Source organism: Dufourea novaeangliae, unplaced genomic scaffold (assembly GCF_001272555.1).
Source record: "Dufourea novaeangliae isolate 0120121106 unplaced genomic scaffold, ASM127255v1 scaffold343, whole genome shotgun sequence".
In the NCBI taxonomy this organism is placed as follows: domain Eukaryota; kingdom Metazoa; phylum Arthropoda; class Insecta; order Hymenoptera; family Halictidae; genus Dufourea; species Dufourea novaeangliae.
Window position 1 is genome coordinate 177,638 of NW_015374236.1, and position 23,337 is coordinate 200,974.

The following is a 23,337-nucleotide window of genomic DNA, read 5'->3' on the forward strand; positions in this document are numbered from 1 at the left end:
CTGCTTTAATCCTTTGCGATTCCATGCTTGTTTTTGTTCTAGTCAATTTTAGAAATCAGTTACTTTTTACATTCCTTGATTCGATTATTTTATATTATCTTGTATGTCGATCACGATTCCAATTTCTCGACAACTTAAACGTGTCGAAAAAGAACAATTTATTTGTTAGCTTCAAAGTAGTTCTCATTACATATATTCCATTATTCGATATCACAGGTACGGTGATGAATAAAATATACCGCTCGAAACTCAATTGAAGAATCACAATAATAATAATAATAATAATAATAATAATAGTAGTATTAAATGTAGTATACACTTGTATAGCATTCGAAATATCGAGTAAGTTATACAACAATAAAAGTACTAGAGTAGATGTTTCGATTTATTATAAATACTAATTCTCAACTATTTGGAGCATTCTTTCCTGGACAGTGTCTTGATAAAACGCTTGAAAGTATTGTGTGTATACTTTTGTGAAACGCAATTGTACAACTGTTTTTTGCAATGGGGAAAGAATTGTCCTTGTGTTCGTAGAATGTTCAATATTGCTCAATAAACAATTAAGGATCGCAAAGGGTTAACTGAGAGTGCTGTTCCACTCGAGCTACAATCTGAACGAGAGTCAAAATATCTCTTACATCGATTCTCCAAAGTACAATGAAATTTACTTTTACAAAAAAAAAAGCAAGTATTCAAGATGACAATTTGACTATAAGTATAATTTTAGATCAATCAAATGTAAACATAGTTTTAAAGTTCTTCGGGATGCACAGACTCTGCAACAAAGTCTTGTCTCCCTGTACCATAGTTTTGTATAAAGGTTCCGGCGCAAAAAGAGCTTTATACTGCGATTCAGTAAACCGTCGATGCAACGATCGTTTCCGTTTCTCATTTTGATATTACTTCCGAGAACACTATCCGAGTGAAAAAAACGTTGGTTTATCCTGCCAGGCTTAAACGAGCATTAATTTCACATCAACGGATTTCAGTTCTATTGCATCAAGGTAATTGAAGCAATTACGAGTAATCTTTCTGTTTATAACGTAAAAAGAACTGCATCGTGTCCCTGAATTTTCATTTAAAATCTTAAATGTATAGTACTATTTCTTTGTGTACCAATAAGGATTATACATTTGAAACGCAGTATCAACATTTTGAATAATTAATTTTAATTTGTGTCTGAAACGATCATTCAGTTTTTATTGTCATAAGTAAGCTGCAATTACACCTTTTCTTATAAGAGGAAATCATCGGACAGATACTGCCTAATATATGTGATTGATTCTTAAAGAAAAAAGACTGTATTTAGTGTAATTCATATTCATATAACTTCATAAAATTGATAATTCTTCTGAATTACATATGCGTTTTGAATGAATAATTACTTAAAAACACGTTTCTTATTGAGAGTACAAAGAGCTATGAAGCCTCTTTTATCTGTAGCTTTATTTTTTAAATAATTTGTATTTAATGCCGCATAATATCCTATTTATAGAGATTGTATTTTTATTTACTGAAAGTCTCGATGAAGTAAATAGTTTTTATCATAGAAGGACAAAAAAGAAACGTAGGTTTATAATTTTATAAATACAGTAGGAATTGAAATACATATATACCGTATCCGGTTAAATACAAGAAGCGCTTTATAGTGAACACTATTACAAATAAGATCTAGTTTCGCGTAATATCAAGAAACCATCATATAAATTTAGAAGCTGAAACTTGCTTCTGTACAATTGAAACAAGTTGCTGGTACTTAACTGTTTCATGAATTGTTGAAAATTAATCAAATCATAACAGTTTTTTCGGCATTTAATTTTTTACTTACATTCCATTTAGAATTCCTTATTCAGAAGACCAATACAAATAAAAAGAAAATATGTATGTGTAAAAAAGAAGAACAATTACATCAGTATTCATAATGCCAATATCAATGTACATACGAATACCCAATGCTTAAATCAGAAATTCATAAGTTTTTACAAAATAATTGCGCAATTTTAAAATTAATGTTCATTGTATACTTCAAAGTTCAAAAGCATACCAAAACTAAAGCAATTAACATTATCGTACTTTATAAACTTCAATGGCATGAAGGAATTATATATCCTTCTCTCAGTAGTTTTATAATAAGTAGTCGGACGAACAACAAAGTACGAAACATTGTACATGTAAGTTATGAATTTTCTTCTGTGATCTCGCAAAACATTAAGATACATTAATGTTCGTCATGTACATAATACAAACACGACATCAAAAACTATTACAAAGTCAAATATGCATCCTCTGTATGGTTTTCTTATTGAGCACAGAACAGAGATCAGACAAAACTGTCGTTATACAATTATAAGAAATTTATTTCTTTCGTTTCTGAAGGAAGTAGAAACGCAAAAGAGCAAGGAAATTGTTAGCAATGATTATAATCTATTCACGTTAAGCGGACAGTGTATTATGCTGCGTGTACATATCCTAAACACTGTCAAAAATTCACTGTCCTTAGGCACATACAACAATTATCATATGAATATTTATCGCGCATTAATGACTCGTTACAATTGCCATTTTTCCCTTTTTTTTTACATGGCATATTTTGTATCTTCTTAACCCTGTCATATTTGATTAATCAGAGATAGAAATTACCTGGAGACATGTGTATGGAGTCGAGGGGTAAGTGTATTACTGAATGCAGCTATAAAATGACTTACTTTAGATTCATTACTTTCTGTATAATATTTTTTATCCGATACAGTTGCGTCTTTAGACGATACACGAGCTAAAATTTTGTTCTAATATCTTGTTTTTCTGGTCCTTCTAAATCTAGTCCGTAGTTAGGTAATTGTTTTAATTATATATAAGCTGAATTATGGATCTAGAAGAGCTAAAGTTGTATTTCAGAATTAAGTAGATCACCAAAATGTTGATCACTAAAATCTTCGTCTGTAGTATCATGATTCATTTACTATGAAAGTGGACATATTTTTTTTCTATTTTTAATGATATTACAATCACAATTAACATGTTGGTCTCTACGAATTCTTAAATGTATCAAGTGGCCGAATGTTCAAATTTCATCCGACAGTGATATTTCAAAAAGTTGAAACGATATTATAATTGACAAGTTCAGAAATTTGAACATCATTGTATAATAATTTTATGAGTACCGTGTGTTTTTATAATATCAAAATTTGTCTCTTTATATTTATGTGAATTTGAAAAAATTCATTGTTCGCACTTCTGTTAAAGGAAGTTGACTTATCGTCGAGTTCATAAATATTAAAATGGCAATCATTGATCGACGATGATTAATTACATGAAACTTACGTTTGTTTTTATTTTACATGGTAGTATGACTAAATATATGCGAAGCTTTAATGCAATACATTTTACAAAAAGTGGTTCTGTATCTAGATCTAGTCGAGTACGATCACCACTAAAATCAATTAAACTTCAGTTTTTGCGTCATAAAGAGATTTTATAAAAGTAAACTCTCAATCTTTTTCTTTTTTCATAATTCAAAGTATTCGACAATATTTTGGCTCGTTACCGTAAGTTTGTATACATAAAATTCTTATTTGCGAACGATGCAGAGTGAGGCATCTTCCGACATTATCAAACGTATCGTTTCTAAAATTAGAGAAGTATTAAATTTCCTTTCAAAGACTTGTGAATAACAATATACCTATTTATGTATATCATAAAATTACCATAGTTTAGCCCGCAGTGGCAGTTATAAAATTGCAAGCATTCATGAATTTAATCGACAGAACGATCAGTGGATTTCATTTCTTTCACATATTATATTTTAAGCAATAATGATCCAATTTAGGTAACAATGCACAAAGTATCTGATATGAATAAAATTTTTTATCGGTCGAGGTTATGTAAAAGTATATACTTAAGAGTCATTGTACATATGTATGTATATAGTGTTATCTCTTCCGCGAACGCTTCACCTTAACAAAACGCGCACCCCCTGTTGACGCAATAGTCTCGGAGTAGCAGATTTTCGTTTTTCAAGGTTACCATCTATTATTACGAATAACGCCAATAGTAGTTCTTACTACATACTACTAAGTACTGTCCTTATTTTTTTTTTCATGTTAATTTTATACAGTTGACTGATTTCGGACTCTCCGAATTATTTTTATTGTTGTACTTGAGACACCTAAGAGCCTGAGCAAATTCATAAATTATTGTATTGTTATTGGAGCTGGTGATTTAACGAATATACTACGAATTCACATAACTGATACTTTATTATATTTTATTCTTGTATATTTACCTATTAATTCAATCAACTGGTTGTTATCATTTTTACGTGAAATTATAACAACACGATTCATTCAGTGCTATTGTATACTGAATATTCGTACAGAGTTCTTTGAAAGGATTACACATTCAATAATTCTTTCTTTATATGAATACAGATTGAATGCCTCACTCTGTACACGTTTCTTAGTCAACTTAAGTAATAAGAATTTGAAGTAAGGTAAGTGTTCAATTGAAAATAGAATTCATTCTCTAGGGAAATATATTAAGTACAAATCGTGTACATGATTATGAAAGGGCGTGAATATTATTTTTCTAAACCGTATTAAAATAAATCGAAAATGTATAAGTAGAATCTAACTGCATAGAACAATTATAGTTAACAATTTAACGTTAGAGTTATAATTTACTTTATCAAAATGTATGTATCTATATTCGAATTAAAACTTCGTACTTTTTCCTATTACATATATGATGTTTGTATAAAATTAATGTACTAGCCGGTTTTGTATGAAAACAAAATCATATTTGATAAAAATTTTACATCGTCTAAATCGTTATAAATTAATTATATCACAATAGATTCAGGCATAAATACTTCTGTAAGTTTACATAACATTTCATTATTGAAATGATATATTATATTTGTCTGCAATAAAGATCTGTATTGAGACAATAAATTTCTATGTACACTTATGAAACTTAACTGCTCGAGTGTTCTGCGAAATCGCGTATAACAAAATTGTATTTTCATCACAATATAAGCAACGTGTAGTTTCTTTAAAAATGATGTATTATGCCTACACATTAATGCGTTCTCTTACGAGATATTTTTATTCGTTCTATAGGTACATTTAAGAATGAAGATTACACGTTGTGAGTTTTTTCTCAATCATACAGTTCACATGATAAGCATGACCACAACCAAATATCGCGATTCCATTGTTACCTAACAAAACCGGCGTTTGAAGGGATAAAGTGCAGCAAGGACAGGTAGAAAATTTATATTGATAATGCATTCCCCAATGATGAGCTCCATTGGCAAAAATGTCTTTACTAATTGGTCTACCTAAATCTTTCTCAAGAACTTCTGCCAATTCATCGCGGACCTGTAAAAGACAATGTATACATTTCTTTGTACCATTTGACTTTTCCATTACTTTTTTTTTCTAGACAAGTCAATTACCTTCGCAGAACACATTGTATTATATTCAGATGACTCGAGACTATTCTTATTGAAACTAATGGTACGTTTCATCCCATGCTGATACAAGATTTTTGTAAATACAAGCGACTGAAATATACTGCAACAATTTATAATAATTGTGTTTTATACTTGAAAAGATATGTACATATGCATACACCATTTAATTATACGAATCTGTTGGACGGAAAATTACCTTTTATCGATGAAAATGTTTGGTACAGCTTTCTCTAATTTTACTAATAGTGCCATGGTGAAATCAGGTCCCTGCTTCTTCATAATTTCATGTATCACAGCATGCCATTGTATTAACTCGACGGTTTCGTTGTTTCCGTTTTTTATAGACTTGCCACAGAATAGACACTGTCCTTCCTGCATTTGCTTCAGATATGTCGCCAAAAGATTCCAGTGTTTTCCATCTAATAGAGGTAAAAGTATGGAAAGTGCTATGCTGTCTCTAATCTGAAGGCACTGACATAGTGAATCGTTTATGAATACACCCTGTTCCTCTACACACATCGGTAAATATTCTCGCCACATGTAAGGTACTCTATTACATAAACCTATACACTGTTCTTTGTTTTCATTTACAAATTTTTTAAGAAGAGATCTACCAATTGTCAGGAACTTTGGTTCTACTAATTCAATTGTTGAGCATGGACTACCACAGGTACACCTCTTGCAGCTCTGTGCGTTTATATTAACAAAAGCTTTTGTTATTTGTGTTATAATTTGTATATTATCAGTCGATTGAAGTAATTGTATGGAAGTGTTCTCCAATAGCGTGTTAAAGTAATATAATTCCGCGCTTCTCAATATTTCGTACAAAAAGCTCTTCAAGTCAGTTAAACTTTCGTAGGAGTCTTTAATTACATTCATTCTCCAGTCTATATTTGATATTATTGTTTCTAATTCCCCTTCGCTCATAGAAAGTCTAATATTTCCAACTAATGCATATATAGCTTCTAAATCTGCTTGTATTGTTTGCATTGCACTTTTCTTTGGATCTACTTCTTCTTTGTTATTTGATGCTTCCTCATTATTTTCTACTTTATTCGCTGCGTTACAGTTTACGTCTTCAGTTCTGTTAATGTCCTCGCTAAAATCGACTGGCGGATGATCCAACATATTAATGTTTTCCGAGAACTCAGAGTCATAAAAATTTTCAATGTTTTGCGGGGTACAATGAGATGCAGACATGTGCCTGAAAGTTTCGTCCTCGTTCGAAACAGAGCTTCCGGAATTCACAACAACGATACCTGAATCTAATTTTATTGGGCTCGTCTTAGAATTGGATTCCAGAAGGAGCGTTAAAGGATGTAACAACGTTGACAATTCGTCATCCCTGAGTATCTGTACTTCGTTCTCCACATCACATATGTTACTAATCTCCATGCCATTTACTAACTTCTTCAGCTGTCCTTTATACAACAGACACAGTTCTAAACACTCGCAATACTTTTTCCTATTGTACAATCGTAATATTAAAGAGTCTAAGAACGAAAAAGTTAAGCAATGAAATTCTCCATCAGACGTCATTAAATATATTCTGTTTTTCACCGTTTCTGCCATACTTATATTTGAAAATTCGTTGTTCCATAGTACGACGGTCGCAGTCACAGGATCAACTATGTATAAGCCACCGGATGTGTATGAAAATAAATACTTTTTCGCGATTATGAATAAATGGGAAAAATTAATCGACTGCGGTGTCCAGGTTTGTTCCATTTTCTTTTGATATATGGATTTGCTAGCATTTCTTTTGCATATTGTTACAGGTGGAACAGCCAGCGCATCTTTAAACTGATGAGTCTTCATTACAACTCCATTCGATGATACTTCCCAGAGTCTTGAACCTGGCCGAGCGCAAAAAATTTGCGGAAAATTCTCTTCTTGTACATTACTGTTCCCCTCAGGAATGAAATTGAAAGAACGTTTTCTATTGACTAGCTTCTCCTCCTTTTGCACGACCGAAGTAGTCTTATTCTCAGTAAGGTATGTTTTGTAGAAACAAGCTCCGAATTCTCCATTCCGTACTTTATTCCCCACTTGTTTGTATTGTTCTTGAACCGTGTCGCATATGTAACAACGCGTTAAGGTCGATACTAATAATAAAGGTGAAGAGAAATTGATTTGCACAACAGCTGAATCCAAATTCATTAAGACGCAGACTGGTCCTTGAAACATTCCATTCACCTGAAATGTCAAATTTTATCTCTATTAATAGTGATCTGCTTATAAATATAGGAAAATTCTGTTTATCTAAACCTGTCTGATGATAAAATGGTTCACATGGGTAAGGTGTTCATGGAACAGAAGTTCACATATAAGTATCATCGAGCTTCTATTATTACTACTAGGAGAATTTTGCTCGAATAATAAAGGTTTAGTGTATTTGGTTAATTTGATTCCATTTTGTACTAGTAAAAAGTGATGTGAAAACGTTCTATTTATACTGTGACTATTATGATACATAGTATATCAAAGATAAATGAAATAGGTGCATTCATAATATAATTTTAAGGTTGTAAAATGAGAAGCTCACCGTAAAAATGGATAACACCATGACTGAAATTTTACCATTGCAATCTCCAGCATATACTTCAGAGCTATTATTATTCCAACAGAGACAGTTAACTTGGTCGTTCACATGCTCTGTTGATACAGCTAACAGTTTTGGTATAGGCTTTAAAGCCATTAGACAAACCGCTCCACGTGCTGTTGCTAGTGCAATTGTTTTTTCATCAGGTGATATTAGAACCCGAGAAACTGCTCCTTCCTGTTATTACAACAGTCATTGTAAGTGGAAAATTATATAGTTGTTACAACTATAATTTTAGTGGAAAATGTACCGATAATGGTATTAATTGCAGAAAAGAACATGGCTCTCTTGAAAACAAGTAGATACTGCCACTGGTGGAACCTAATATGATATAATTGGCAGAAGTGTTGAAGCATGTGTACTATAAAATAATAAACAAACAGTTAATAACTAAACGATGAAGAAATTTACAATCGTTGTTTAAAAATGAAATGTCCACAAATACTAAATTGAAAGAATTGTATTCTCGCTATTGTGTTTTTTCATTAATGTTAAATGACCTCTACACAAATAACTTTTTTTTATTTACAAAACATCACAAATGTTGTGACAAACTGGTCGCATAATTTATATTTATTACATAAGAATAACTTTATAATTTTCAAGAATACCTTGATTCGTTGGGTGGAATTGATAGGCCTGTAAAGAAGAGAATTTATTTCCTCGTGTTCTGATAAAACACAGGGAAAGTCCTGCATAGTCTGCCGAAATCTCGTGCGTGAACGACACAACAGAAAACGGTTACAGTAAATGCGCGCGAACGAAGGTTAAACGTGATAAGTTCCACTGATGAATTTTGACATATATTGACATATATATATATTCAGTTAAAACTCTGTACTGCATGCACAATCTGTCCGTTGGATCATCCAACGTTCTTACATATAAACAGTATGTTTGGTATGTATAAACCACAGCACATATAGCATGTTTAATAGACTGTGTCTTATAGTTAGGGTTGAATCGATACCACCAACTTGGTATGAGAAGAGATATACATGATAAATAAATACGTGCATAAATCCTATGCATCTCACACACATGGGGTTCTTACGCATGCTCCGGGGGTTCTATGACCCCATTTTCTTACACACACGGGGTCTCAACGATGCCCCGGGGGTTCCATGACCCCACTTTCTCACACACGCGGGGTCTCTTACGAGAATGCTCCGGGGCAGGGGTCTTAAACTTATGTAGTCCGAGGATCCCCTCTTGAACATTTTTTTTTAAATAAAAAAAAAATACATAAAAATCACAAAAATTATATAAAAATTACAGAACATAATAATAGGTTCATGTTTTATTTATTGCCTTAAAAATATATTTTTCATTGCTCCGCGCTTCTTGCCTTTTCATCGTCTCCTTGAACTGTTTGCAACCATTTCTTATAATTTCGCGGACTATGCTCTGGGTATTCGTAAAATAAACGTATAAAAAATTTCAAATATACAATCCACTATTTTCTTTTAATAATAATACAATACTGTAAATGACACTGAAGGTAGACACTTATTTTTCGTAAATTGAATCTACTAGTACTCCTATGCAGAGTCACGTTTGAACTTAATAAGTATATGTATCCTTTTACGTAAAATATTTAGTGTCTCTCGGTACTTTGTTAAGATTGAAATACCTACTCTCTGTCAGTAATAACAACGTTCGTCCGATACTGTTCTTTTTCTTTTTATTAACCAGTCACTCTTAACGAGCAATCTTTCTTCCATTGGCCCACGCGTTCTCCGGAAGTTGTGAAAGGTGTTTCGCTATGTCCTTAATTGCGGGAGGCCTCACGAGATTCTCTATGCTTCTGTTCATCGCGAAAAATTTCCGGTTCTCTTTATTCCTCGCGAAAACCTCCAACAGTTGCTCGTTTCTTTTCCCTCTGTAGACAGGGCGAATCGTTGCCTTCTGTTTTTCACTCTGCAAATTTGATTCGAAACATATACATATGTACGGAGTGGAACCCTTTACAGGGTGGACCAGCTAAACAGTATCACCTGAATACCCGCGTTATTTATTGTTGTACGAAAAAACTTCTTAGGACAAAGTTGCTCTATTTCAAGGGGCGCATGTAACGGTGGAAAGGATTCTTTTTTTGGAAGTAACTTTTTCCCGAGATTTCAAAGTCGTCGATATTTTTTACACTTACAGAGCGTAACAAAAAACAATGTCTATGACTTTAATAACTATATTGTTACGATCTGAAACATTAAAATTTCATTTTTAGTGTATACAAGGATTTTGATTTCTTTGATTTCGAAATCTTCCAAAAGTATCTCTGATTAAAACATGGCAAGTATACATACATAATACATGTATATCGCTATACCTGCATTAAGGCTTCCTCTTCGCAAACCTCCAACACGACACCCCACAAAGAAGAAGTTCTCGATATAACGTTCTTCGTGTCGAATGTTGTCTCATCCGTCAGATGATCGCAGGACATGAAATGTCGAGGTTTCTCTTTTTTGTTCGATCTCTTCCATTTAATCATGGAACCCAAGATATTCTTGAACGACCGTTTCCGACCGGGTTTCTTTTTGGAACTTTCGTTCATCAATTTCTGTGAGTCTTCCTCCTTCGAATTCGTGAATATTCGCTCCAACGTATCTCGGTTGAGGTCGTTCGTACTGTTTCTCAAACGACGCGAATTAACTAAGTCGACACAGTTGTACAACTGATCACGAGGTCGATTCGACTCGAGAGAAGAGACCTTAGAAAATTTCTTGGTTTTTGTATCACTATTAACACTGAATATATATTGCGAATTTAGTCGGTGTGATCGCGTACAATTTGAATATCTATGGGTTCTCTCGTGGATCTCTGATTTCGTATTCAGGTGTTCTTCATTATTATTCTTGCCATTCTCGATCGAAAATTGTTTGATTTTTTCATTATTCGAAACGATTAACTTGTTATCAGACACCCATTCATATCTGTAGTGATTCTGGAAGAATCTTTTGTTCGTCCGTGTGAGAGACAATTGACAGTTTCCATGGGTTTCTCTCCTTTCACGTGGATCCTGCGATCTCGCGTCGAACGAATAATCCGAGTTCGGATTCGAATAATCGTTTCTTCTATAATATTTCGTGAAAAACTCGTCCTCCGCCTTGCACGCCTCGTTTTTCCGTTCGAACGAGGCGATCCATTTTTTCAGAAAATTCTGCGATTTTGTCCGTTCGCGAGCCGAGTTCTTCGTGAAGTGTCTCTTTTCCTCCCGAAGGTCCTTGAATGTGTACGTTCTGAAACGATTCTCCGTGTGAAAATCTTCTTGTATTTTCTCCTCGTGAATCGTCAGTTCCTCTAGAATGTCCGATGTGGATTTGAAACGACCACTTCCGAGTTCTGATGCCATTTTTCTTATTGACGTTATCCACGATTGTCACACGATTGGAAAAAAATACGAGCATTGCCCAGTTCAACACAACTGAAAATCTTCGTTACCTATCTCTTCTTCTCTGTCCATCGACGTGTGTTGTGTGTTACACCTTTACCACGACGACGCTCGAGACCGTAATATGCTCGAGTTACACCAATTTGCCGTTAATTACTTCGTCGAACGATAAATATCGTAGAGGTCGACCACTGGTGTACACTCGAGTCCCTGAGAGCGGATTAATATCCTTTTTCAAATTCTCTTTTGTACCTGCTAGGCTCGATTCGCGAAATGAACCTAAACGCGGTACTCGTTCCAGTAAATTCCACAAACGTATCGTAAACAAAAACGAGCGTCTAGAGTGTTTAAGAATACAGAAGGAAAAATAGAAAAAGATTCACAAAAATTCCGTGTGTGTCGTCGTACTTAGACGTGCTATGTATCATACATCGAACATAGAGTCGAACGTCTCGAATTTCCAGGCGTTAATTAACAATTCGACAGACGAGACCGTATCGTGCGTTTATTGACAACTGTTGGTCTACGCGTGATTAACCGATCCCAGAGACATGATCCGTTGACACAATTTACAAAAATAGACATTATTTGCCCCCTTCGTGCAACAAATCGTCACTTCAATTCACTTCATTTTACTTTACTGTTCGTACAGCGGCGTAAACATACATATGTATCCTTGGAACATCTGAAATCCGTTCGAGCGAAATTGATTCTCTCAACTACTACTACAACAGACGTGTATGTATGTATAGTGCATATACATATTATACCGACATTCAATGTGGCGAAAAAAATACAACGAAGACTGCATATTCTAACACTATTTGAATTTTAATCGAACTTAATCGATAGAACGGATACGCATGTAATTTATTACGTAGCTGTTTTGTATTTTCATTGATTTATTTGCATCCTTGCCATGTATATTGGTAACTATTTAATAAATTATTAATTAATTTTCGTTATTTAGCCACAGTTATGGTACGAAACTGCTGCAAATCTTATTGCATATAAACGGTGCGATGGGAGCAATTATAGATTTCGAGGGAGCAAATTGGGAACAAGTTTCTAAGATATAAATTGTTAAGGAACACTAATATTCCGCGCCAATTATTTTTCGTAGTATATAGTAGATTAGTATTTTCTATTATCTGGCTGGGTACCAGTAATTTCAAGAACATTGTTGAAATCACATTTATTCGCAACGGTTGACACTGTATCTCGTCATGCGTACTCCGTTTAGTTCACTTTGGACAGTCCTTACACCGTTACACGGATAGCTTTAATTGAGATAAAGCACTCGATTTGTAGCTGAAAGAACGTAGATTAATCTCCTGTCAGTGGAAATAACAATAAACGACCAGAACACTGTTAAAATCGCATTTAAACGCGGAATACTACTACTTTTTCGACCAGTGGCGCCACTCGTGGCAATTCTCTCAAACTGCTAGCCAGATCATACCGACAGGTAAGTGAAAATTCCTAATGATAGAAAAATGCGAATATCTCAGTAATTAGGTTCTTAAAGATAAGGTTGCTAGTCTTAAATTATTCCACACGAATCAATGCGTCGACTGAATGCAGCAGAACCCCATAATGAGACAAATTATTTCTACCCGTTTGATATGAAAATTTGTAGTGTTGACAGAAATAATTCTCCTGATTATGGGGTTCTGAGGTGTCGATTCGATACATGGGATCGTCAGGGGCAATTTGAGACTAACGGCGTTCATTTTAAGCGCTCAATTACTGAGATATTCGCATTTTTCCATCACCAGGAATTTTCACTCACCTGTCGGTATTATTTGGCTAGCAGTTTGAGCGAATTGCCGCGGGTGGCGCCACCAGTAAAAAAAAAATAGTGGTAATCCGCGATTAAATGCGGCGATTTTAACAGTGTTCTGGTCGTTTATTGTTATTATCAATAACAGCTGATTAATCCACGTACTTTCAGCTACAAATTGAGCGCTTGGTCAAGACGAGAGCTGACAGCATAACGTTGGTAGAGTAGTCCAAAGTGAACTAACCGGGGTATGCATGACGAGATGGAGTATCAACCGTTGCAAAGAATTGCGATTTTAACAATGTTCTTGTGATTACTGATTCTCAGCCACTAAAGGGTACTAATATACGTTTCTTTAAATTTCGAATCTAATGCGTGACGTAGAAAAATGATGCCCGTTCAGCGGTGTAAATGTGATCGAAATCTGTCGCAATTAGGGTTGCCGCTCCTAAGGGTTTACGTTAATACAGGCATAAATAATTTTACGTATTCTGGTGTTCTGCAGTATTGGGTCGATGCATTAATCCCTCAGAAATAGTTTGAGACTAACGACGTTCATTTTGAGCGCTTAATTACTGAGACATGCGCATTTTTCCATCACTAGAAATTTTCACTCACCTGTCGGTATTATTTGGCTAGCAGTTTGAGCGAATTGCCGCGGGTGGCGCCACCAGTAAAAAAAAAAATATAAAAAAAAAATAATGGTAATCCGCGATCAAATGCGACGATTTTAACAGTGTTCTGGTCGTTTATTGTTATTTTCACTGACAGGAGATTAATCTACGTTCTTTCAGTTACAAGTCGAGTGCTTGGTCAAGACGTATGCTGTCAGGATAACGTTGGAAGAGCTGTCCAAAGTGAAGTGAACGGGGTACGCGTGACGAGATACAGTGGTAACCGTTACAAACAATTGTGATTTCAACAATGTTCTTGTAATTACTGGTTACCAGCCGTCAGAAAGTACTAATGTACGTTCTATAAATTTTGAATCGAATGCGTGACGAAGAAACAGTTGTATAATAGATTGATGTCATACTGTACCTACAACACTTTTTTAATAGAAATACCAAGACAAAGGGAACCAAAATTTCTTGTTTAATAATTCGTGTTAAGTAATAAGTGACGAAACATAATTTACAATTGTGCCATTATTATTATACGAATAAATTGAAGTATGTAAATAAATTAGGTTGTTTCGTTCACTTGACAAATAATGTACATATTCACCAAGTTTATATTCAAGCTCTTTCCTTTATTCTTTGTTTCTCTATGTGTGTATTTTTTATTATTCCGAATTACAGTGTTATTGTTCATGTAGATTGCTTATCGTTACAACCATGCGTCCATCGCAAATTTCTGATAAATATATCATTCAAAGTTACGGTATATGTATATCACTTTGCACATCCATACAGAAACAAAACTTTCTCCCGTTTTGTATCACATTATCTACTGCTAGGCAAATAAGTCAATAATAAAATCCGCATTATAAACACATACATCAATTATCACATTCCGTTTTTACATTTGTTGATACTGCGTTCGGTGTTCCAAGTAGATTATACGACACTACGTTTATATAATTTCGATAAAAGCTCTAGAGATTATTTCAACGATAACAACAACGATTTCGAACACGCAAGCTGTCGCACCAACGAGATAATTATAATCGTAAGATCGATAGAAAGTTGAAAGGTCCATTCGCACGAGATATTAATGGTCGCCTAGCGGTTTCCGTATACCCCGCTAAAACACGTTTCATCTTTCGTAATGGCGCAATTGGATCGAAAAAAATCGCCAGAAATCGTAGTATGTTAAACGCGTGAAGAAATCCTTTCGCGCCATTATTATCAACGACTCTGCGCTCCTGATCCTGTCTATTTATCTCTAAATAGCAACCAGGAAGGCTCGATGACTGGACGTTCTTCAAAATCGCCAGCGAAACCACACGTGGATCACACACGAGCGGATTGTACACCTAGTGAACAATACCATGTTTCGCTGAACACGTTAAATTTTCGACTGTAGATTCGTTCTCGCGAACGAAATTCCGTACGCAACCATTCATACCATTCGGTTACTAAGCTATCCTTACTCGCGAAGAAAATGCTAAATCTGCCACGACATCTCATCACCAGACACTGATTTTGGTATAAAATTTTCTTTAATGTATTCTTTCCTTCAATCTAACACATATGTATATGTATATGTATATGTATATGTATATGTATATGTATATGTATATGTATATGTATATATATATATATAGTACAATTTTGTACGCGAAAAATATTTCGTTTAACGCTAAAACGTTACTATGATTCTACAATGTACAATTCTTCTGTCGGTAATTCGTACAAACGACGCATTATTCAGGACGAACGTACATTGATTTTTTTGATTTTCTCTATTCGTAAATAATTCCTTAACAGTATAAATATAATCTTACGACGCGCAAAGATAAAAAATGTAAAAAAAAAAAAAAAGTTAATAATGATCGTACCATGAAACCGACGAGGATAGAGACGAATCTCGCAGAGGAATACAAAAGACGGTTCCTAAGGTATTTGTACTCGAATTATATCGTAAGCGAATCTAATATCACACAGGCCATACACGCTCGATCGTATAATACGACGACGACTTATTCGGGCATCGTTTTGTGGCGCGAAACAAAATATTTGGGAAACATTTGTATAAATTTTCTCAGGTTCATACACTCGTTAATGCAACGATCGAATGCAATAACAATTAACAATTATGCCTTTCGCGTGGGAAAGGCAATAAGCACTCGAGCATTCACAGTTTCACAAAAACTTTGCAATTATTTATACCACGATTAATATTACAGTGGTCGGAGAAAGTGTTTGAACGCTTGGATTTGCGAAAAAAATATGCTAACGAAAATGAATTGAACCGGAGATATATGTATAGATTGATAGAAAAATACTAACGAAAGATCGTAAATTTCTTCACGCCTCGAAAAACGGACCTTTTTGATAACTGAATGAATAGACAACGGTAGCTGGGTCCAGAGAAGACCCCATCTCATCTAACTTTATACGTGTTTTCGAACAAACATCTCGAAAATACTTTGGTCTTATCCAAAATGTCAATATAAACATCTGTACGCTGCAGTAATTTTCTGTAAATTGGACTTCGGGTAAAATGGACACATACACCATCCGAGGATTAATAACAACTCTATACATTAATCGAGATCAATATGTACGGTGAAATTTCCACCTGGACCCATTTCAACAAGCATTCGAAACTTTCTCAGACCGCATTCCAGTACCCCATGAAACGGATCCCAAACCCTTTGCCATAGAGCATCTCGAGGAACCTCGAGACTTCATTGAACACGGAACGTGGTCCCGACGATCGACTTACGCCTAGACGACCTCTTCACCCTGATGGTCCTGGCATCGGAGGCAGATTCGTTCTGAGTATCCTCGGACAAGTTGCTATCGGTCATGGAACATCCGACCCCCGACCTGTCAGACCTGTCGGAGTACCCAGAATCGATCACCGTCGTCTCGTCGATTCTAAACAGCTTCCTGGACAGCCCATTGGTCTTCTTGAAGGTAGTGCCCCAAGGTACATTCGCGTTCTCGGTCTCGCTGTCGCTTCTGATCGGGCTGACGCAAGGGGACTGCCCATTGGCGGACAGTCTGGACATCATGCTCAGCAGGGAGCTGGTTCTGGGCAATTTGCATCTAGATACTGGTATCCAATAGACAGAGTCCTCGTCCTGACGTGGAGGTTGATCAGCTTCCAGCTTGCTGGTTGCCAGGGTACTATAATCGAAGGTCCTGTCGTCGCTTCTAAGGCTCGGTGACCTCTGGTCCGAGTCGCTGCTGCTGCTGCTGCTGCTGCTGCTGCTGCTGCTGTCAGTGTCCTTCAGAGAGATCGAGGTAGCGCAGGATTTCGCCTCGGACTCGCTGCAGCTTTCCATATCCTCGTAGTTCCTCCGGTTCGCCTCCTCGAGAACGGATGAGGTGTCGCCACCATTCTCCAGCACGCTCACCACCTTCTTGACGAAGCTCTGGTTCACCTCGATGACTTGTTTCTGTCGCGACGAGGAAGATTTGCTCATCTTCTCCGTCAGAGCCTTGATGATCCCCTGAACGATGTTCCTCTCGCGGGATGGCTGCTTGCTCCTGACCACGTTCTCCAGGTCCACCGACATTCTTCTCGAATTGAGGAACCTTGTGCTCGGAGACTGGCCATCGATCTTCACCTTCTTCTCTGGATCGTCCACTCGAAGATTCTTCGCCACAAGACTGGCCCTTCTGCTCTTCCATTCCAGGTTCGATCGCTTCAACGGAGTGTAGTTGTGGTCCCCGGCGACCTCGATCTTCTTCACGATCTCACATACCAAGGATGACGATCTTGGAATGGTTCCCTCGGTTTCGAATAGAATTGGATCGATCGATCGGATGTTTCTCTCCAGGAAGCTGTTCAGTCGATCGTTCTTCTTCTTCTTCTTCTTCTTAGGTGTCTCCTCGTAGCTTGTGGAGAATGCCGCCAATTTTGAACTGGTCTCCAAGATCGGATTCCTCTCGATCAAGCTACGAGAGAGTTTCTCGGCGGTCGAACACGTGCTCTCCTCGAAGATCGACAGTTTCTCCAGGATGCTTCGCGACGGGATTTTCTTCGCTTTCGGAGTCTCCTCGATGATCGTCGACGAGAACAGATTCGCCGGGGTGAACTTTGGCGTGGAGGCTGCACGAACCTCGAAGTTTCTTCCTTTCATGTTCGGAGTCCGTGGAGATGCAATGATATCTTCAGGCAGGATGTCGTTCCTCTTCTTCTTGGGCATCTTCTGAGGCGTGGAAAGCTTTTCGTCGGTTCTCTCGTTCACGTCAATTGGCTGCTGCTTCTTCGCTACGAAACTGTCGTACTTGCATCTTTTCACGTCGTCATCGAGGCTGCTCGAGATGTCGATCGGCGGTCCAGGCGGGAAAACAAGGTTTATATTTTGAATCTTCCTAGAGGGTGACACTTTCGGGAATGTTTTGCTTATGTTCTTTTTCAGCTTTATCGCCGGGATATTCGTATCGAAAACCTCCTCCTCCTCCTCTTTCCTCGAGGTGGACTTGGATGGTGATTTCCGTGGCGTTGCTTCCGGAGACTTCTGTTGTCGGGAGACTTTGTAGGTTCCTGTGTCGACGCTGCATGCCGCAGTTTTTGGTGCGTCTGCCCGTGAAAGCCTGTCTGAAACTGTGTATTGAATTTCTGTGTTATAATATCTCGAACTTCTCTCTCGACTGTGGCTTTCTTAAAATGAAAATATTCATTCTCAGAGGGTGGGTGGATCACTAGTTACACTAGCAAATAAGCATGTAACAGTGAATGAACATTATACATACATATATGTATATGTATGTATGTAAAGACGAGCAAGTTAAATAATTAAAAAAAAGTAAACGATTAAACATTTATTTGTTTTTAATTCCTTCTTTCAAAAAATTCAAATAATTTTCGTGCCATTGAATTGCTTAGAAATCTTCATTTCATTCGACCCCATATTATGTATTGTAGTTGAAATAAAAACAAACCACTTTTTCTAGGGAATACAATCTGTCTTTTTCTGGAGAAACATTGTTTTCCAACGATTTCAGACATGGTTCAACTTGGTTCGTTTTTATTTTAACCACTATACATAAGAGAGTTCAAAATTTTAGGGTGGTTTCAGCAGTGTATTGTTCGTGGTTCACTGGTGAAATCTCTATTTTTTCTTTCCAATTTAATTAATTACATTTCAAAATTCGACATTAATAGTTAACAAATCTATCAATTGTTTGTTTACCGATGTATTTACCCTATTAAGTCATATTTATCGCTGCTAAATACCTGATATCGTAGACGACGTCAAGTTCAGCGTGGAGTTTCTCCTCGCGCCGGGATTCTTCCAAGATGGCGGCCGAGATTCGATCGGGGTGAGGTTGTTTAAAATTTTCGGCGGATTCGAACGTTTGTTCATGTACCAATCGGGGATAGAAAGCTTCTGTAAAGACCTCTGCACTTTCAATTCTGCGTCCGTCAGTTGTCTATCCTGTAAAAAAAAAAATAATCGTAAAACTTAACAACACAGAAGAAAATAAAAATTGGATATTTATGTGTCTTTTACGGATGCATAAAATTCCAAAAAATTACACATTCATTGGGAGACTCGATTTAAATACCGTATGATATTATGTATGCGATGTAGGAAACTAAGGAAACGTGTGCACGCGTAGGAAGAGACACTGGAGACAGTGTTATTGTTTTTGTTTCTCTGTCCTGTAAGTCTCGAGTCGGTTGAAGAAAAAAAAAAATTGAACTTATCACTTGTTTGGCGTTACATCGATTTACGTTACAATAATATCAAAGCATTTTTCCAGAATATTTCATTGACTTAGGCCATATTCATAATCATCAGCCAGTACAATACAAATAATTACAGAATTTTATAATTTACAAACTTACATAATTAATACAACTTAGAACTAGAAGATGGTATAAATTAATAATGAACTCCAGAATAGAAGCATGAATCTGATTAACATTTCCAGATCGATTATATCGAATGATAATTAAATGAACACTTACGTATTGGTCGCAAGAGAACAGCATGTTATTCCTAATCCACGTCGTAGACACAGCCATTTTTCGTTAAATTCCGATCACTATTAAACGAGCAAACAAGAAATTGTATACCGCGAGTTAAGTTTCGATTGTGTTAAATTAAATTAAAAACGGTTTTACACTTTATACTAAATACTAAACGCGTGTTTACTAAACAGGATCGTCAGACTGTCGCCGTCATGTTTCTGTTGGAATAGTGACCGAGAGCCAGAGCTCGTACCGGCATCGATAATAACGGAATGACAAGCTTGCCAGAACTGTGCGCCGTAAATGACCAATCAACCCCTCTCGGCCCTCCTAATATAGTCGCAGGGGGTAGCTACCCCTACTCCGGTACCTTCAGAGGACGATAATGGACGACTCCTGGCGACGCGAAGGGTTTTATAATAAAGAGGTCAATTGCATTGGATACAATATCTTTCAATAATTTTATTGACAATTTTCTACATCAAGAAATATGTTTATGATTAGTATATGTAATTATTAAAATTTATAGGTAACAGATGCTTAGCATATGGATTATAACGAAGATTACTGAACAGGTACGGAATTGGGTACATGCATCTCTCTCGAATCCTTTGTCATTTCCTCTTGTTATGTATTTATCAGACATTTCTTTCGGTTAAAATATCGAAAGATTGTCGAGAATGGGTTACGTACAGTTGCACAAAATTTCTGGAAAATTTCGAAGGTATACCGAGGGGATTAATTACAGTATGGAAGAGCCCCTCGGTGCCGTAAGGATAATCACGGTCATCGAGTATTGCCGGCTGCATTAAAATGACCGGCGACGCTGAAGGCAGTAAATTCTCGAAACCATCTACCTGTCTACCCTCGCAAAGGATTTGTCGCGACCCTTCAATATTATCTTTGTCGCCACTAAAATGAATATGTATAAAGTGTGCCAATAAGTAATTCATCATTTCTATTTAAAAACTCGGTAATATTAGTTGGACTTTAAAGATTTTTCGGTATTTTAACGATGACGTTTAAAGACGATTCTTAAAGAACTGTTAAACAATTGAACCTGTTAGTGATCAAAGTGACTAACTCCTGTTTTTTCATACTTTTTCAAATTTTCGTGTCAAAGCATATTTTATCAGAACTGAACTTTTTATATATGTATAGATGTAGTTTATTTGTTTATTTGGTTAAATTTATTTTAAGTTAATCCCTTTGGAAAATGAACGGTTCAATTAGTATTAAAATAGAAGCAGTTTTTCATATTCTAGAAAATTAATATTCTAGTTGGTATAATATAGTGGACAAACTGTTGGTATACCTAATAATATTATGTGCATATGCGAATGGGTGTAAAATGCTTAATAAATGCAAAACGATCAGCTGTTAAGAGGAAAATGTATGTAAAAACATGCTCATTGTTTATGGGACATTAACACGGTGTCATTTCATCACCAGCCTCTTTCTGTGTACGCTCAGGCACACGATGAACGTATACATTACATACCACTGCAATAGCTCGTACAAGATCGATTGTAAAAATTCTCATAACTTACTAAATTATATTACGCATATTACATAACAGCAGATAAGTATGCAGATACAGAACCGTAGAAGTTATTAAATTCAATCTAGTTTTTCCATGATTTACCGGGTCTCTTTACATAAATTTCAAGAAATTCGAACAAATATTACCATATATTTTACTTCATCATTTTTTTTTTTTCCATTTCGTTAAAATACAGACTAGAAGTGGTAACAGGAAAATGTGAAAGGAACGTAACACTTTCTCCTATAATATTTAATCAACACGCAAATATTACGAATAAAATGTTCTTATTGTTTGTATTTTTTTTTTTTACGTAATAGCTCACATTCAGATCAAGATCTTTTTCTTTCAGACATCTTTCGAGGATTTACGAAAAGAGGGTGGTAGGAGCCCAAGAAGATTTGCAAGAAATCTTCGCTTGAATATTTAACCCTGGATTACTAAAATATCGTAAAAATTACGTCCTCGAATTAGCGATTCTTAGAAATTGGTAAATTCCCGTTAATAATGTCAACGTATGTGCAATAACTACTGTCTTAATTTTTCATTATTTTTCAATCTGGTTATCATACTTATAACGTAGTTTTCTATATCAATAAAATTGATATTTTCCAAATATTTTGAAAAGGAGACGGTGTCGGTTTAAAAAACTGAGGTTGCGGGAAACTATGTTCTCTAAATAAAGAAAGTCAAGTGAAAATTAAAATGGTTCACGTTGTTCGCTGTGAAAGTGTACTACTCGTCGTCTACCATAGGCGATGGACGCGTCTTCCGTGCCACGGCGCGGTCGGACAACACAGAGCAGAGAATTCGGACCGTTAACCAACTCCGGTGGGAAGGATATACATGTATATAATCCATGGTGGGGAGTTCGCCTCGATGTGCTATCCCGTGGTCCGATTTACGAGGAGTCTTCTTGAAAGAGTTCGCCTGTCGACCTCGCGGGCTCATCCGTTTAGAGACAATGGTAACGTATAATCGGGTTTGATTTCGAATTGTTGGATACGGTGAGGAAAGGTCGCCCGATAACGGGACACTCGGACGTGTTCGAGAACACACGGAGGCCTGGTTTTTCAGTGTTTTTCAGGTAAGGGTATAATTGCAGAACCGCCGTAAATTGCAGGTAGCTGGATGGGGATAATGGGGATCTCGGACCTCGAGTAAACGAACAAACAATTTTGAATATTTATATTCGGATTTAATAACGATCTGGAGAATTTTGAAGAATCCAAGGAACTTGATGGAACGGAAATAAAGAACTCGTTTTCAGTACCTAAATCTGTTTAAATGTACAGAAGATTTTAGAAATTCCGGGATTAAGGATAAACAATTTAACGAACATAACGGTGTTGTTTTAGTTTCGTAAAGTATTTAGTGTTATGGATTATTATCGTTCTTTTACGCCTGGATTCATCGAGACAAGCTTCCATTCCGTAACTTACGACATTCCGGTCCGATTATTACATACGCGTGTTTAATAATTAATTGTAAATATCTTGCAGAATGAATCGACAGCTACAGTTCATATTGAAAAGTCGGTTCTTGCAACAGCAGGACACGTTCCGACGAACCTTATGCTCAGGTACAAAATCCAAATTTATTCAATTAAAAGTATTCCCGGTTAAATCGTTACTGTACATACAGCGCCGGATTGGGAGTGGCGTTATAGTCTATAGCTCCAGGCCCGACTTTCAAGGGGGGCCCCGATCTGAGCCTTCTTTCGTTTATGTATGTAAAAAAATAATTGAATTAAATTTCGTGTACTGTTTCCCTTTTGAAATAATTAAAAATGAGAATTCATTTATAATAAAAGAGATTTCATCAACTATAATTAAAAATGAGAATTCCAAATTTTAGGATGATTTTATTGTTATGCGACGCAGTTATTTTGTAATTTATAGTAAATAACCATATGTCTATAGTCTATATTTCTATATAG

At 36.0% G+C, this 23,337-nt stretch overlaps 3 protein-coding genes across 7 annotated transcripts; all 3 read right to left on the reverse strand.

The window, feature by feature from the left end:
• Window positions 1-4,925: 4,925 nt before the first annotated feature.
• Window positions 4,926-8,925, reverse strand: LOC107192484 (Hermansky-Pudlak syndrome 5 protein homolog). 2 transcript variants are annotated; one of them, XM_015581759.1, is made up of 7 exons: window positions 8,690-8,925; window positions 8,329-8,439; window positions 8,022-8,255; window positions 7,051-7,672; window positions 5,673-6,969; window positions 5,459-5,576; window positions 4,926-5,381 (listed from the first exon to the last, which is right to left on the reverse strand). In XM_015581759.1, the coding sequence occupies exons 1-7, from the start codon at window positions 8,774-8,776 to the stop codon at window positions 5,127-5,129; spliced, it is 2,724 nt and encodes a 907-aa protein (XP_015437245.1). In that variant the 5' UTR covers window positions 8,777-8,925; the 3' UTR covers window positions 4,926-5,126. The 2 variants fall into 2 exon arrangements, with proteins under 2 accessions (XP_015437245.1, XP_015437244.1); XM_015581758.1 differs by having other exon boundaries at window positions 5,673-7,672.
• A 440-nt stretch (window positions 8,926-9,365) lies between these two features.
• Window positions 9,366-11,679, reverse strand: LOC107192485. 3 transcript variants are annotated; one of them, XR_001516300.1, is made up of 3 exons: window positions 10,408-11,679; window positions 10,084-10,279; window positions 9,938-9,998 (listed from the first exon to the last, which is right to left on the reverse strand). XR_001516300.1 is itself a non-coding variant. In XM_015581760.1 (2 exons), exons 1-2 carry the CDS (start codon window positions 11,431-11,433, stop codon window positions 9,780-9,782), a joined length of 1,245 nt encoding a protein of 414 aa, XP_015437246.1. In that variant the 5' UTR covers window positions 11,434-11,679; the 3' UTR covers window positions 9,366-9,779. The 3 variants fall into 3 exon arrangements, 1 of the variants encoding a protein (XP_015437246.1); XR_001516301.1 differs by having other exon boundaries at window positions 9,944-9,998; window positions 10,076-10,279; XM_015581760.1 differs by lacking the exon at window positions 10,084-10,279 and having other exon boundaries at window positions 9,366-9,998.
• Window positions 11,680-16,024: 4,345 nt separating this feature from the next.
• On the reverse strand, window positions 16,025-20,144 carry LOC107192439 (uncharacterized protein DDB_G0284459-like). 2 transcript variants are annotated; one of them, XM_015581691.1, is made up of 3 exons: window positions 19,853-20,144; window positions 19,115-19,316; window positions 16,025-18,481 (listed from the first exon to the last, which is right to left on the reverse strand). In XM_015581691.1, the coding sequence occupies exons 1-3, from the start codon at window positions 19,907-19,909 to the stop codon at window positions 16,611-16,613; spliced, it is 2,130 nt and encodes a 709-aa protein (XP_015437177.1). In that variant the 5' UTR covers window positions 19,910-20,144; the 3' UTR covers window positions 16,025-16,610. The 2 variants fall into 2 exon arrangements, with proteins under 2 accessions (XP_015437177.1, XP_015437178.1); XM_015581692.1 differs by lacking the exon at window positions 19,853-20,144 and adding an exon at window positions 19,447-19,513.
• Between the last annotated feature and the right edge of the window lie 3,193 nt (window positions 20,145-23,337).

Bases quoted from the DNA above. Each gene is read 5' to 3' on its own strand.
- LOC107192484 (XM_015581758.1), bottom strand. From the start codon at position 8,776: ATGCAGGACTTTCCCTGTGTTTTATCAGAACACGAGGAAATAAATTCT. The intron at 8,440-8,689 runs GTATTCTTGAAA...ATTATTTTATAG, and splicing joins ATTCCACCCAACGAATCAAG to TACACATGCTTCAACACTTC. The intron at 7,673-8,021 runs GTGAGCTTCTCA...TTGACATTTCAG, and splicing joins TGGTGTTATCCATTTTTACG to GTGAATGGAATGTTTCAAGG.
- LOC107192485 (XM_015581760.1), bottom strand. From the start codon at position 11,433: ATGGCATCAGAACTCGGAAGTGGTCGTTTCAAATCCACATCGGACATT. The intron at 9,999-10,407 runs GTATAGCGATAT...TCAAATTTGCAG, and splicing joins AAGAGGAAGCCTTAATGCAG to AGTGAAAAACAGAAGGCAAC.
- LOC107192439 (XM_015581691.1), bottom strand. From the start codon at position 19,909: ATGGCTGTGTCTACGACGTGGATTAGGAATAACATGCTGTTCTCTTGC. The intron at 19,317-19,852 runs GTAAGTGTTCAT...TTTTTTTTACAG, and splicing joins TGTTCTCTTGCGACCAATAC to GATAGACAACTGACGGACGC. The intron at 18,482-19,114 runs GTATTTAGCAGC...TTCAATACACAG, and splicing joins GACGTCGTCTACGATATCAG to TTTCAGACAGGCTTTCACGG.